At 39.7% G+C, this 13,369-nt stretch overlaps 2 protein-coding genes across 2 annotated transcripts; both read right to left on the bottom strand.

Moving 5' to 3' along the window:
* Window positions 1-34: 34 nt before the first annotated feature.
* On the bottom strand, window positions 35-6,619 carry LOC131791583 (aquaporin-4-like). Its single transcript, XM_059108931.2, has 4 exons — window positions 6,241-6,619; window positions 2,065-2,300; window positions 1,300-1,380; window positions 35-175 (listed from the first exon to the last, which is right to left on the bottom strand). Exons 1-4 carry the CDS (start codon window positions 6,536-6,538, stop codon window positions 80-82), a joined length of 711 nt encoding a protein of 236 aa, XP_058964914.1. The 5' UTR covers window positions 6,539-6,619; the 3' UTR covers window positions 35-79.
* Window positions 6,620-8,262: 1,643 nt separating this feature from the next.
* On the bottom strand, window positions 8,263-13,154 carry LOC131791585 (aquaporin AQPAe.a). Its single transcript, XM_059108933.2, has 4 exons — window positions 12,701-13,154; window positions 9,606-9,841; window positions 9,307-9,387; window positions 8,263-8,647 (listed from the first exon to the last, which is right to left on the bottom strand). Exons 1-4 carry the CDS (start codon window positions 13,005-13,007, stop codon window positions 8,486-8,488), a joined length of 786 nt encoding a protein of 261 aa, XP_058964916.2. The 5' UTR covers window positions 13,008-13,154; the 3' UTR covers window positions 8,263-8,485.
* Between the last annotated feature and the right edge of the window lie 215 nt (window positions 13,155-13,369).

Below are 13,369 nucleotides of genomic sequence, written 5' to 3'. Positions count from 1 at the left end.
AAAAAGGTGCAACTGATATACTTTGTCTTCTCCGCTATCGGTCTTGGACCCTGGACGAAACGGTTCACAGCTAATAAATTTAAGCTGGAGAAACTCCAGCACTCCTTGTGGAGAAGACGTATTCATACAAGAATGCCGCTATAATTCCTCCTGGTACGGGACCGACCCAGTAAACCTTGAAAGAGGGGGAGAAAAAATAAAAAAGCAAGTTGACAAAATTAGAAGCTGCATCTGTCTTCAACGTACTTACAGTGTATCTTTTAAGTTGAGAGCACAAAATGGACCCTTGAGAATTGCACCTTTTTTTTTGCTCGAAGTTTGGCCCGTCACTATCTCCTTTTGGTGAATTGTGAAGCTCACCCCTCGCTCCTAACAAGTGGAGTTTCCTTAAGTCTTACCTTTTTTTCACCCTAAACAATCATCTGTACCCAATTGTTGGAAACTCGATGAACCAGTTCTGGTTAGCATCACTTTTCATGACGGTTGAGTTTGGGTCAGTGCTTATCTTACTACGAATAGCTTAAACTATTTGTTTCAAAACTGAGGCCCAAAAGTCAGTAGGGCTAAATGAGGCTGAACGAATTTAGACAGGATTAGCATAGCTTCGTAGAAGGTAGTTTTGGAACACACGATATTCTCCCTCGTTTTATCGACTTGCCGTAAGGAAAATGAGCAACTAACTTGTGCTCACAAACCAGACGTGATGGCAGATTGTCTACTGGGGGGAATCTTATTTTGATCTCACTGGTAATAGGAAGCAGGGGTTCATTGGCTTCTCGAGACCCCTCTCGGGAAGACCTCAGCTGTCCGGAATACTACTATTAAGGAGACTTCACATTTAATGTGATTAATGATGGTAGTAGGACCGAGTGGAGTCCAGTTCGGTCTGTAATCATACCAGTGTTTATCAAAATCGGGCGATCGCGAAGTGGGAGTCCGATTTGTTAATCACCAGTATTGATTGATGGACGATACGAAGTCCTGTTAGCAATTAATCATAACTATGACAAAATATGAGAAAGAATGTAGACATTGGTGATACGTTTTCATTAAAAAAATACTACAACAACAATAAACTTTGCGAAATGCGAGACAACAGCGCGCGCACATGACGCGTTCTGTCCACTTACACCGGCATGACGTGTTAACTGTCCCTCTAGCTGTTCTATTACACTGTCCAATTACAAGCATGACGCGTACACTGTCCTATTAGTGCGCAAATCGGGCTGGTGATAACCAATCACATTCGAGAATTTTGTTATAGTTTTGATTATAAGCTGATCAGACATCCTCTCTTACCCAGTGGTCTTTCCAGAAGTTTCTAATTAGGGCAGGACCGAGAGACCTGGCGGGGTTCATGCTGCAGCCAGTGAGAGGAATCTAAGAAAGAACACGAAGTAACCAAACGTTACTCATATTGCTTCGTTCTCGAAGTGAGGAGTGTTGAGTTAACCTTAACGGAAACCGGTCAGTGTCGACAGTTGTGGCGATGGTGATAGCTTCCATGATTTTAATAATAAGCTAGCATGATTCTTTTTTTTTTAATGAACTTCCTCTTAAACAAGATAATGGGTCTTTTGATTTCTCTGCGTGCAATTGCAACGGCTAAAAATAAAACCAAGGTTCGTTCTGAATACCCCAAGTAAGTACTAAAAGCATGAGTTACCGCCCTAAACGAACGATGAGCGTTGCTTTCAAATAACAACGATTTTAAAGTCAAAGTTTTAAAGGACTTTAATTCATAAAGGAAAGAACACCGAATACAAATCTTTCGTCCTCAAATGACGATCTTCCACAACAACCTCCACGTTCAAGTATGTACGCTCGTGATTCTAAAGCTCAAACAAACGAACGTGACGTCACGCAATACTCGATAGCCCCTTCAACAAGAAGTATCTGAGTCACTTCCTCTCAAAAAGAGCTTTGTCAACTTCGTTTTTGGAGTCTATCTTCGTGCGAGCTATGCACAATCTCAGCTATGCAATGCTATGTCACCTGGCGAGCTCATACCCATTGTAAAAATGGAAAGGAAAAAAGTTTTATTTAAAATATTTCTACACCTACCCCGCACATGTGACAGATGAACACACACACTCCTATGGACAGCGGTATGTCGTATCCTCGAAGTTCCCTGCCCGGATCAGTAGCGGCAAATATGGTAAACACCAACACAAACGTGAGAAGGAGCTCCAGTCCAAAGGCTTGGCTAGCACTAAGGTCGCTACTGATTGTGGTCGCTCCCAGTGCCCCGCGCATTTTGCCAGGTGTCAGACCATATAGAAGTGCTGCTCCTAAAATCGCTGATAGAAAGAGACAGTTCAGTTATCTACGGTACTTCCAAAACCATCTGAGTGGAAAACAGACCACATGATTTGAAAAACACTGTAACAGACATGGCTGGATGTTTGGGTGTGTCGGCAATGTCAGCGCGTTTGCTCAGCCGTTGGCTGACTGACAATTTCTTTCAGTGAAACTAAGTATTAGCAACTGAGTTGAGAACGTAAATTGGCCACCGTAAAGAGTTTAAAAGCTAACGTTTCGAGCGTTAGCGCGTCGTCACTTCGTCAGAGTGATTAGAGGAGTTGCGGGTTGTGTTTGTGTTTATATGCAGAAAATGGTGCTACGCGTTGGTGGGAACATGGTGACAGGAAAAACAAGAATAAATAAGTTGAATGAAAAGCGCTAGTTGCCGATAAAGTGCCGATATGAAACATAAATTTTTGTTCTAAAGTTTTGCGGCTTTCTAAACTGCCTAGATGTAGGGGAAGGCTGCAAACTACCATATGTTGCTTAGAATGGTAAGGTAGATTAAATTGTATAGCGACTGGTTTAAATGCAAATTATGCAATAGATGACATTGGCGGAGGTGCAAGTGAAGTGATCCGTGATCTTAATGGATCTCTTTGGTTCCGACATTTCCTCTACGTTGTGAATGAAAGGAAAAGTTTTGTAACGTGAGCGAGCGCATTTGAAAGCTTCAGGTTGGTCATTCGCGTTTGAATGAACTTATTGGAGGTTGCGAAAAGATGGCACAAGGCTTTGAATCGCTTTGAAGTAATTTAAAGTTTTCAAGAATGATAGATTTAACTACGTGGTTGTGAGGGTAAAATGTGAGTGACTGGAATGCGATGAGCATTTTCCTTCTGCGCCGTTTGTGGTGCTGAATGTCGATAAATTTGTAAGGCGCGGTGGTGGCCCGCTTCTGCGAAAGAAACAGGATAGCCACGTTTATCGAAAAACTGGCACACTGTTAGCCGTTTTAGTGCTGATTGTCGATCAATTTGTTGGGCGCGGTGGTTGCCCGCTTGAACGACAGAAACAGGATAGCCACGTTTATGGAAAACTGGCACATTGCCAGCCGTTTTTAGTGTTGACTGTCGATCAATTTTTTTGGCGCGGTGGTTTGCCCACTTGAACGACAAAAACAGGATAGCCTCTTTTATCGAAAAACTGGCACATTGTTAACCTTTTTTAGTGCTGACTGTCGATCAATTTGTTGTGCGCGGTGTTGGGAGGATAGTGGCACAATCTCTTTTTATTTCGTGCTGTTCGTGAGTTGGGTGCTCGTTCAGTTAGTGGATGGGTCTTGTTTTGTCAGTAAATGGCTTACACGCTGGTGAAAAGAAACGTTCATCGAGTTGGTTTGTTTTTCATCGGTGAGTCGGTTGTTCGTTCGTTTGATCGGTCACTGTTTTCATTGCTCGCTTACTCGTCCCTTTGTTCCGTCTTTCGCTTCTTCGTGGAGCAATCCTTTGTTTGTTCATTCATTCGTTTGTTCATGCTTTCGGTTCTTAAAAATTTTCGGTATCCAACCTTGCCCAGTCCTTAGAAACTTCAAACATCAAAACCATTATTTACGTCACAAGATACTGGCTCGAAATTTTGACCATTTTTTCTTCCATCTTTGATTGGAAATTATGGTCTTTCTTCTGTCCTCCGAGCAATTACTGAATGTTTATCAAATAATTTGCATGATAACTTTAAACATATGAACGTTTTCCTAAATTTTGTCTTTTGGTGGCTTTATTTATTTTTTCAAACACGATTCTATTTATTCAAGCTGTTTGCAAATGTACGGAAACGGAAATTTGCCCTTTTATCATAATTCACAACATGCGTTTGTATATGACGCTATTCTGCCATCGATGAAGAAATGGGACACGTTGTTGAGCAAGATAACGAACAGAAATTCAAAGATGCCGAAATTTTAACTAATCTCATGTCAAAGTGCAGTATTGTGCTTTTTGGCACGCTCTGAATGTAAATTGTAATCTAAGGAGTTTGGCAAATTGCATACGAACGCTTCTGATTGGTGCTTTAGCGGGAGATCCATTTATAGATTGGAAAGATACCTTTTCTGTGATTTGTGAGAGCTTATGTTTTTTAGTGAGATATATATTGTCTGTGACATGGTCGTGAATTAATTTACATTCGGCGTGGAACAGACCTGAAGTCCAAGAAACAAAGTGGCATACTCTCTCGGTGAATTTACAAGAGAACTGTGTATCCTCAACTTTCCGTGATCAAATGGAAAACATTTATTAAACGTATCTATCACTGACGTCAAAGCGTTACCGTCGAAATTGACACTAAATCGTTTTCTATTTAAGGGAGGATGAAGAATTTAAGATGAATGATAACTGTGTTCTTCCCATGTTTTCCCTCGAGTTTTGAATTCACCGTCTCCGGCTCAACGAGGTAATTAAATTGGTTTTCGCCAAAACTCAGAATCCACTGTAAGCACAATGTAAACACACGACGGAAACAGCCTATCTGATATTGAAATGTCCTAAATTACCTTTTGTTTCACCCGTCTAGCTAAACTGGAGATGAAATATGAAGTATTTAGTTCGGCAAGTAATTTTGTGCTTTTCAATCTTTCATTACTTCTCTTCTTTCATTCAATAAAACCATGAAATCAATGAATCACAAAGTATAAAATTTCTTCAATTTGGAATTTTTTATCTCTCTGCTTTCTATCCTTTCAAAACTCAAGGAGCCAACTCGTGAGCGATGTTTAAATCATACAACTGAAGATGAACTGAACCATAACCTCAGTCTTCATTCCATTGATAAATCGATTTGTGTTAAGTTGAGGTACTTAGGATTTTTTTCATTTCTTCGTAGGAAACATTGCTGCCATGGCTTAACCTCTTGCATTCTTTAATCTGGTTAATGACTGGAGTCTTCTGTTTTTTTAAAGATATGCTCTTAAGGCCCGGCAAAACGCACGCAATATTTTACAACATTGTTGGATCGTGTTGTGAGATGTTGTTTACAGCCCGACAAAAAGATTTGCCGAGACCAAAAGCTTTTGTGAAGCCTTGCCATAAATCAACTCCGTATGCTCAGTGACAGATTTTTCTTTCTTTCTGAAGGTTACGTATTATAATTGTTGTCTAGAACCCAGATAATTGCACGAAATCCAAATGCATTCTTTACTTCTGAAAAAGGGAAAACATGTCTTTTTTACTATAAACATTTTTTTAAATCTAAAAGACGCAAAAGGACGTTCAACATTTTGCATCAAATTTAAAGAGGGCTTCTTTGTATTCTTTTCCAGTTGCTCGTTCGTGAATCTTTTTAAGTCAAAACACTCCGACGCGGAAGTTTCAAACGGAGGCTTATCTTTTATAATTTTATTAGACAGAGCATCGCTTAGTCTTAGAAGAAGCATAGAAACCCTTTTTTTTTTTTCAATAATACTACTATCAAAAAAAAAAAAAGCTCGTGATTTTACACGATAACTTGAAACCAAATCCGATTTTTTGGCCGGTTCTCAGTCCGTTATTTCATCCTCGGTAACTCGATTCCTTCTGTAAAAGTCAGGCATGGTCTATCTGATTTAACGATGCGACGATGTACTCGCATTGAATTTGTTTTCAATCAGTCAAGAAATCTTCCTGTTTTGTCTTTGCATCACGCACAAGGAATATCCACCCAGTGCAGGTTTTCTGGTTTAGGATGCATTTAGTTATGGTGCATTGTATTTCTGTACAGTTTTGCTACTCAGCTCCTTCTTCAAAGCGTTCCGTTTTTGTTCTACTTTCCAATACTATAATACTGAACATTTTGATACAAACATATATTGTTTTAACAGAATTATGATAAACACCGATGTTTTTCTTATGTATGGTCCTCACTCATTAACTCCCCATAGCTCGAATCTTTTTCAATTTTCCTTGAAGGTTCGAATTACCGAGAGCCGACTGAATTTCTAATAATCGTCAGTATACCTACCTCCAAGAAATTGCGCGACTATGTAAAACACTCCTTCTAACACCGAAATCTTTTTGGTAGCCATTAGCGCAGTTGTTAGCGCGGGATTTATAAGGCCTCCCGTTAAATGTCCTGTCGCCATCACTAATGTCGCCACAGTTAGACCTGCAGTAAGCGAGACATGCAACACAACGACCGTAGCGTCCCCTTGCACGGTTAGTGTCGAGCTGCTAACCGCAAAAACAAAAATTGTTGTCGCTAAGAACTCTGCCCCAACGCATGTCCAAAATTTGCGCTTACGGAGCGCGAAGTCTGTCATGGCCGATCTACTAAACGCATTTGGCTATACAGTTTGAGTTATGTCTCAGGTTTCCCTGCGGTTTATCATAAGACCCTTCATGGTCACGTTCGGATTGGGTGTTATTTTAGTTTTTACTTTGTTTTCTATATAAATTAAATCATTCTCTTGTTTTAAACATAAACGTTTTTCTCCTTTCAATAAATCTCCGTCAGTTAAGAGAACTCTCTTTGTCACCTTGATATTTTCGTTTCCGTAATTTCGAATCAATCAAACTAACCATCAATAATTACGAGTTGACATAGCATATATTTTCTTTTTATAGAAGTCAAGATAATTTTAAATTCTTAAACTGAAATGTTTATGGTATATTTGCAATCGCTATAGAAACGTTTGTCAGTGTTGGTTTTTCAAATCAATGAAATTATGAATGTTGATAATTTTGTGGAAGGAAATACGTTCTCCAACTTTCTCTGTCTACGGTTTATTTTCTAGTATATTGAAGCCCTCGTACTGAGCATGGTATAAAGAAAGTGCAGGAAGGTAATGAAAATAACTAATGTTTCTGTACGAAACTGCACACAGATTCTCGATGGTTTAGCAAGGACATGCGGGATAAAAGTTATTGTGGCTGAGTTTTTTATAATTTCCTTTTTTTATAACAATGGTAGTTGCAGCGGCTGTATTGTGTTTCTGAAGGCATGGTTTGAATTAATTACTTTCCAAGGGGCTTTTTTGACCAATAGTCAAACGAAATATGTATGAAAATTGTACGCTTTTTACAGGGTAAGTCTAAATACTCGTACAGATGCAAACGCGGAAAAAAGGAGAAAATTAGCTTTAGAACCGTTTTTGAACTTTACCTGTTCCAGGCGTTCAGTTAGTGAAAGAAAATGGAGCGAAATAGTGACCAGCGCGATAATAGCGACAGCGCGAAAACAAAGGAGTCTTGGAGGCTTGGGTCGGGTATCGTGGAGAACATTACGCAACTCGACCCAAGCCTCCCTCGTTTTTTCATTCCTCCGTTGCTATCGCGCCGTGTACAATCGTACTTCGTTTTACCGACTCAACGCCTGGAATAGGCCAGTATAAACTTTGCTTAAAAAAGATTATCTTCTTGGCAGGATATGCAAACCCGTTGGCCTTTAAGGTATTTAAGCTAAGGAACTACAGAGAAATATATGGGGGGAAATTAAGTCTCTTGCCGACCCTAGCATCTGCGCAACTGCAGATGCCTCGCGTGGTATCACAACGTACAAAAAAACGACTCATGATACACGTGTGCGTCTGGTCATTTCGTAACAGATGAGTTGTTTTGATGGGACAAGTCTTTCTCTCAGGATAACTTCTTCCTAACTGAAGACTGAGAACCAAAGATTGAAAGCTTCAATCTTTTTCTGAGCTTTTTCCTTCGTATACATTGGCACTACTCAAAATGTTTTCTCCTGCAAAAAAAACTTTGTTTCAGACAAACTCTTCATAAAGTTCCAAAAAAAAATCTAACAGAGTTAAAATAGCAACATCTAAAAACCTTTTACTTTTCTAATAGTGCAGATAAAGCTTTTTTTTTAACGCTTTGAACCATATCTCAATATTCAAGTTGTTTTTTTTCAGATAAGTGTACGCCTAAAAGGGGTTATTGTTTTCAAAACTTTTCACTCTAAGGTGTGACCCAAACGTAATTTCTCCTTGCAGATGTTAATACATTATTTTGGAGGAAGGTGTGAGGAAAAAATATCAACAAGTCAAAACAAGGGGTTCTTCTGATTTATTCCAATCTCTCAGAGCTAAAGCTATGAGAAATAAAGTGGCAAACAGTGCAGAGAATTTATAAAAGGATCTTAGGAGTAAAAGGGCTCATCTAGATACATGTAAGCACGCGAGTTCAGAGAGCACTTCACTCAGATTTCGTATCCACTTCCAACTAATTATTTTATCTAGTTGGGACCGACTGAGACCGCTGATCAATTACAAAGGGGAGATCATAAACTTCGATGTATCGTTGTCGTTGAGTTCCACATTGTAATTATCATCTTCCAAAGTGTTTTGGTTGTTTCTCCTCTGGGCGAAAAACAGCTTGTAGGTGCACGTTGCCAGGAGACCGCCGAGAGTGGGTGCCACCCAGTAAATCTGTTAAAGCATAGGAAACTATGAGTTGGTTATTTTCAGTGCACATAGCCACCGAAGACTTGAACTTACAGAAATACTCGTTAAAGTAGATTGAAGATTTCTTTTTCGATTCAGTAGAAAAGCGCTGTTTTTCAGCTTCAAGCTTCTCTTCTTTCAAATACTAGCCGAGTGCTAGCTACAAGTTGTCTGGAATCGTCGAGAATTTCAGAGAAAAGAGCTTCAAAAATATCAGGCTACAATCAATACAGGATGTCAAAATTATATCCCGAGCGGGAAACATTTCAATATATAAAAGGTCACGCGATTACTAATCAGCTTATCACAATCGTCTGTCTTTAGAGCAACGGAAACCGCAGGTGTATAACAATATTGTCTCTTCACTCACCCTCCCCCCCTTAGTGATTCGCGCGCTGCTCGTATGACTTAATTAAACTTCTCTTCCTTGCGTGTAATCGCAATCTTAAACTATTTACATCTTTTTACTATCTTGCGTGGCAAAGTTTCGAAGCTGATCCTAGCACTTCTTCGAGTTTTGCTGGAGGCAGATGATAGTTGACTTTCTGCTCTTAACCTAACAGTTGTATTTATTACGTAAGGGAGAAGTCGTCAACAAATCATTTGCCGCCCTTCTAGGATTGACAGCCGAGAGGATTACTCACCCAATGGTCTCTCCACAAATTCATAACAACGGCAGGACCAAGAGAACGAGCTGGATTTAAGCTGGCTCCAGATGAAGGAATCTGCAATATGAATAGTGCAAGAGTTAGTCGTGTATTTCCTTCAAAGTCTTCAAGATTTTGTAAAGCCTTTCTCTTCTCACATTTCTTACAAAAGCTAAAAAACAAGTCAAGCTCCGAGAAGTTATGGCGATTCTTGTTCTCTTAGTCGCTCAGGCTTTGATAAGACTTTTCTTCCCTAGTCTTCTACTATGACATCGCATGTTGGAGCTGTTCCTTACCCCATGCATGAGACAAATGAACACACAAATCCCTATGGCCAGCGGTACCCCATATCCTGCCATACCCCTGTTGGGGTCGGTCGCAGCGAATATCACAAAAACCAATATGAAAGTCAGCATGAGTTCCACTCCAAACGCCTGCGCAGTAGAGACACCATTTGAAGGAGCTGTGACACCCAATGAGCCAATAGAATCAGTTGGGGTCATGTAGTAAACTATAGCTGCTCCACAAATAGCTACAAAATAACAGAACATCGAGAAATTAATCAGATGGACTATCATTTTGAGGTATAAACTGTTTATGAAGCTGTATCAGTTTTCAGCCGTCTTTGTGTTATGACATTGTTTAGCCGATGTCTCTTCTTTGGCTACTGTTATAGTTTTATAGGGAGTACATTTATCAGGAAACTGTGGTGCTGCGTCGGTGGGGGTGGGGATGGGGGATATTTGGTTTATCGAGTGAGTTGATATTGGCCACCACAGAGTTTCTGAAGCTGACATTTTAAGCGTTAACCGTTCGTCAGAACGAAAGACAGAGGGCTAACGCTCGAAACGCCCCCTGTTAAAGTAAGTTGGTTTTTAAATTTGGGTGGAAGAGCCTTCTCGTTAGGTCTTTGGTAAAGGACCGCTAATAACAGGTGACGTTTAGGTGAACTTTTTCGGCCCCTTGAATTTATCATTTAGAGAGTGCTGGGTAAAATTGAGTCAGCTCTCACTTAACTTCCTCTTTCTTGTATTTTTCCAAACATAGCGACACCCGTTTAATGTCAAATGAGCTCCGCCTTCTCCATGTGCGTTGTTAGGTGGAATTTTGGAAAATTTGCATAACCTGTTGGCCGGCTGTGGTAGAGGGCCGCCGAAATCACAACATGTTTTTACATTTTCCTGTTCCTCTATCCTATACCCCATTCACACTAAAGCTTTAACAGGTTTTAAAGCTGTTTTCTTAAACATAATTGCTTTTCTTTTCTTCGTAAAGGCTGCTTGAACCGATGTTTGACGACTTCAAATGTAGTACATTGAACATACAAGTTATTGACTACTTGAATCTTATGGAAAATTCGATCTTTCAGCTCTCTGTTTTTGAGTTTCATTCAGTTAAATCCTGTTTAACTAAACGTGTTTTGCCGGTGTAAATGGGGTACTCTTTAAGCTAGTCTGCATAAAAACATCATGGGACGGATGTTGGACATTTGCCCTGAGCCAAGATTAAAAAGTTGCCTATTGAACGTCAACGTGGCAGCGGCAAAGTGGGTTTCAAACAGAAAAATCATTTCTAGTGAAGAAAAAAATAATTAAAAAATATAAAACTTATGTGCTTTGTTTTCGAGTAGGATTAATCTAAATTTGCAAAGCCATCATTTTATGAAAAGACGATCTCAGTGGCAATTTGTGCCATTTTTGATAACCGAAGTTGTTAAAATGGGTCTCTGAGCTCTGCTAAAATTTATTTTGCAATATATGAAAAAAGTTAGTCAGTGTAGGCTGTTATTCGAATAAGATTAATTTATGGGCAAAGTTTAAAACGTCGATGTTTTGATTCGAAAAGCAGCTTTTACAGTGACTTCTAAAACTGTAATGTCGTGTATGTTTCGACTTAATCATATTCCGGCTTGATTTTACCCTCTTGACGATTGTGTGCGAAAAGTCAAAGTTTTGTCACGCTATTCCTAAAATATCGACGTGTTTCTGTATGTAATAGATATGTCGCTCAGAGCATTGCGCCCTTTTCTTTCACTGACGTATCATTAGAGAAAACTTACCAGAAGTTCTTCCTTTCGTCAGCAAAAACTGATTGGGCTGTAAAATTATGTATTAGAAGTGAAGTTCTTAATTTTATCATATGTTCCGGTGCCTTAGCAGTGTTAATTAAGTTACCGCATGAGTGATTGTGGCATGTTATTGATTTGAATCAAGGCTGAGCAATTTTCCGTCATGATCTCAAGACTTTTGCATTTTTATTTGAAAGCACTACATTCGGTAAAACGACAGCCCAACTTTGCCTTATTGCCAGGAGGTTTGTCGGGCTTTAAAAAATTTTCTTCCCTTTAAAACTTGGTCGACACAGACCCATATTATACTTCAGGGTTTAGCCTATTAGGAATCTCTTTTGAACCTTGTGATTTTATGCTCAAAGCTGATAGAGACGAGGCGGCCAGGCGGAGGTACTTATCTAGGCTTATCCGCCGAGCAACAAACGCACGAAGGCCAGCTCGCAGTATATTTGTGTCATATCAAAGCGATAATAGACACTCCTTTCATATTTAGCTGAAGAAAGTGATGCTTAAAGTCGGTAATAGCCGAAGATAAAAAAAAAACTGTGCTTCAGGTTTCTCTGACCGTGCGCAATCTCTCAAAAACTTTCTAATGATCGGATACGAGTTAATCTTTTTCTACACTTTTCCTTCAAACGCTATTTGGTAAAAGATCTCGAAACAACTTTGGATATTACGATGTTCCTTTCATAAGATCAGTCATTTCCTGACCTTCGCTTGAGTGATTGCATAGCACAAATTATTCCCACAAGGGTTGTTTTCATTGTTTTAGCGCGTAAGTGATTATTTGTTATTTTTTCGTTCATTACATTCAGTATAGTAAAAAAAAAGTGACTCGAAAGCAGCTTGGTCTGATTTCCTCGCAAAATGTAAGAGTATAGGAGCAAAATTTCTGTGGCAGTTCCACCATTTAGCAGAACCACTCATATAATCTAATAGAACGACCGGATTAAAAATCCTTAAGGTAAACGTCATTAGTACTCTGCATTGTCACGATATGACTTTTGAAGTGTTACCGTTTCAACTTGGCTCACAAAAAATGGTTAATAACATAGATGATTGAAAGCTTTGACTAAATCCAGCTGTAAGTAGTTTAGCCGATTGATCAATAGGAGTAGATCTGTGGTTGGAGGGGGCGTGAAGACCTTGCGAAATCTGTGATCCCTTGGAGCTTGAAATGTTAAAAGCTGCTTTCAAATAATCTATTCAGTTCATTTCAAACGCTTTAAACCTTATATCGATCTTGCTCTAGAGAAGCGCTAGAACAAACATCCATATGCATCCTTACCCAGTCTGCAAACAGTGTCAATTACACCTTACCTCCGGCACACTGGGCAATAATGAAGAACACAGCTTTTAAGACTGAGACCCTTCCAACAGCCATCATGCTGATGGTCACGGCTGGGTTGAGCTGTCCGCCCGAAATGTGAAACACCGCCATTGCTAAGGTCGCTATACTTAGTCCATGACTGAAAGCAATGTGTATAACGGATGGTGGAGTGTTATTCCACGGTAACACTGTGCCACAGACCATGAACAGGAACAGAAGTGTGGCCAAAAATTCCGCGAAGACTTCGGTCCAAAATTTGCGAGATCTAAACTCCATTTTGCCTTCACTGAGATACATATTGGAGCTACTTGTTCTTTTCAAGAGTTAAAGAGAGACCGTCTCTTGCCTACTAAGTATGACGAGAATTACCGTTGATGTTTGATTGACTTACACTAAAAACCAAACATCACCTGATCACATAGATGAATAAGGCGGGATTCTCGGTAGAGCTTGTAAACAATGCTTTATTGTGTAACCAAGCCTGGTTATTTGAGGTCGGAGCGCTGAGCGGGGTTTGTTCCCTTTTTAAACTTCATTGAAGTAAAAAACGCATGCATAGCACAAAGGAACGTGCTACAGAAACGAAAATTGTAGAAGGTACTAATGAATCCATCAGACCATCAAATATGAAAGCCGGCAAGATCCATCGGTGGACGCTG

This window comes from Pocillopora verrucosa, chromosome 2 (genome assembly GCF_036669915.1).
Source record: "Pocillopora verrucosa isolate sample1 chromosome 2, ASM3666991v2, whole genome shotgun sequence".
NCBI lineage: Eukaryota > Metazoa > Cnidaria > Anthozoa > Scleractinia > Pocilloporidae > Pocillopora > Pocillopora verrucosa.
This window is presented reverse-complemented; position numbering and strand designations above follow the sequence as displayed.

Coding starts and splice junctions, on each gene's coding strand:
- LOC131791583 (XM_059108931.2), bottom strand. CDS start 6,538: ATGACAGACTTCGCGCTCCGTAAGCGCAAATTTTGGACATGCGTTGGG. Junction 2,301..6,240: donor AGTCGCGCAATTTCTTGGAG/GTAGGTATACTG, acceptor TCTTTCTATCAG/CGATTTTAGGAGCAGCACTT. Junction 1,381..2,064: donor TCATCTGTCACATGTGCGGG/GTAGGTGTAGAA, acceptor GTTCTTTCTTAG/ATTCCTCTCACTGGCTGCAG.
- LOC131791585 (XM_059108933.2), bottom strand. CDS start 13,007: ATGTATCTCAGTGAAGGCAAAATGGAGTTTAGATCTCGCAAATTTTGG. Junction 9,842..12,700: donor TATTGCCCAGTGTGCCGGAG/GTAAGGTGTAAT, acceptor GTTATTTTGTAG/CTATTTGTGGAGCAGCTATA. Junction 8,648..9,306: donor ATTTGTGGAGAGACCATTGG/GTGAGTAATCCT, acceptor ATGCTTTAACAG/ATTTACTGGGTGGCACCCAC.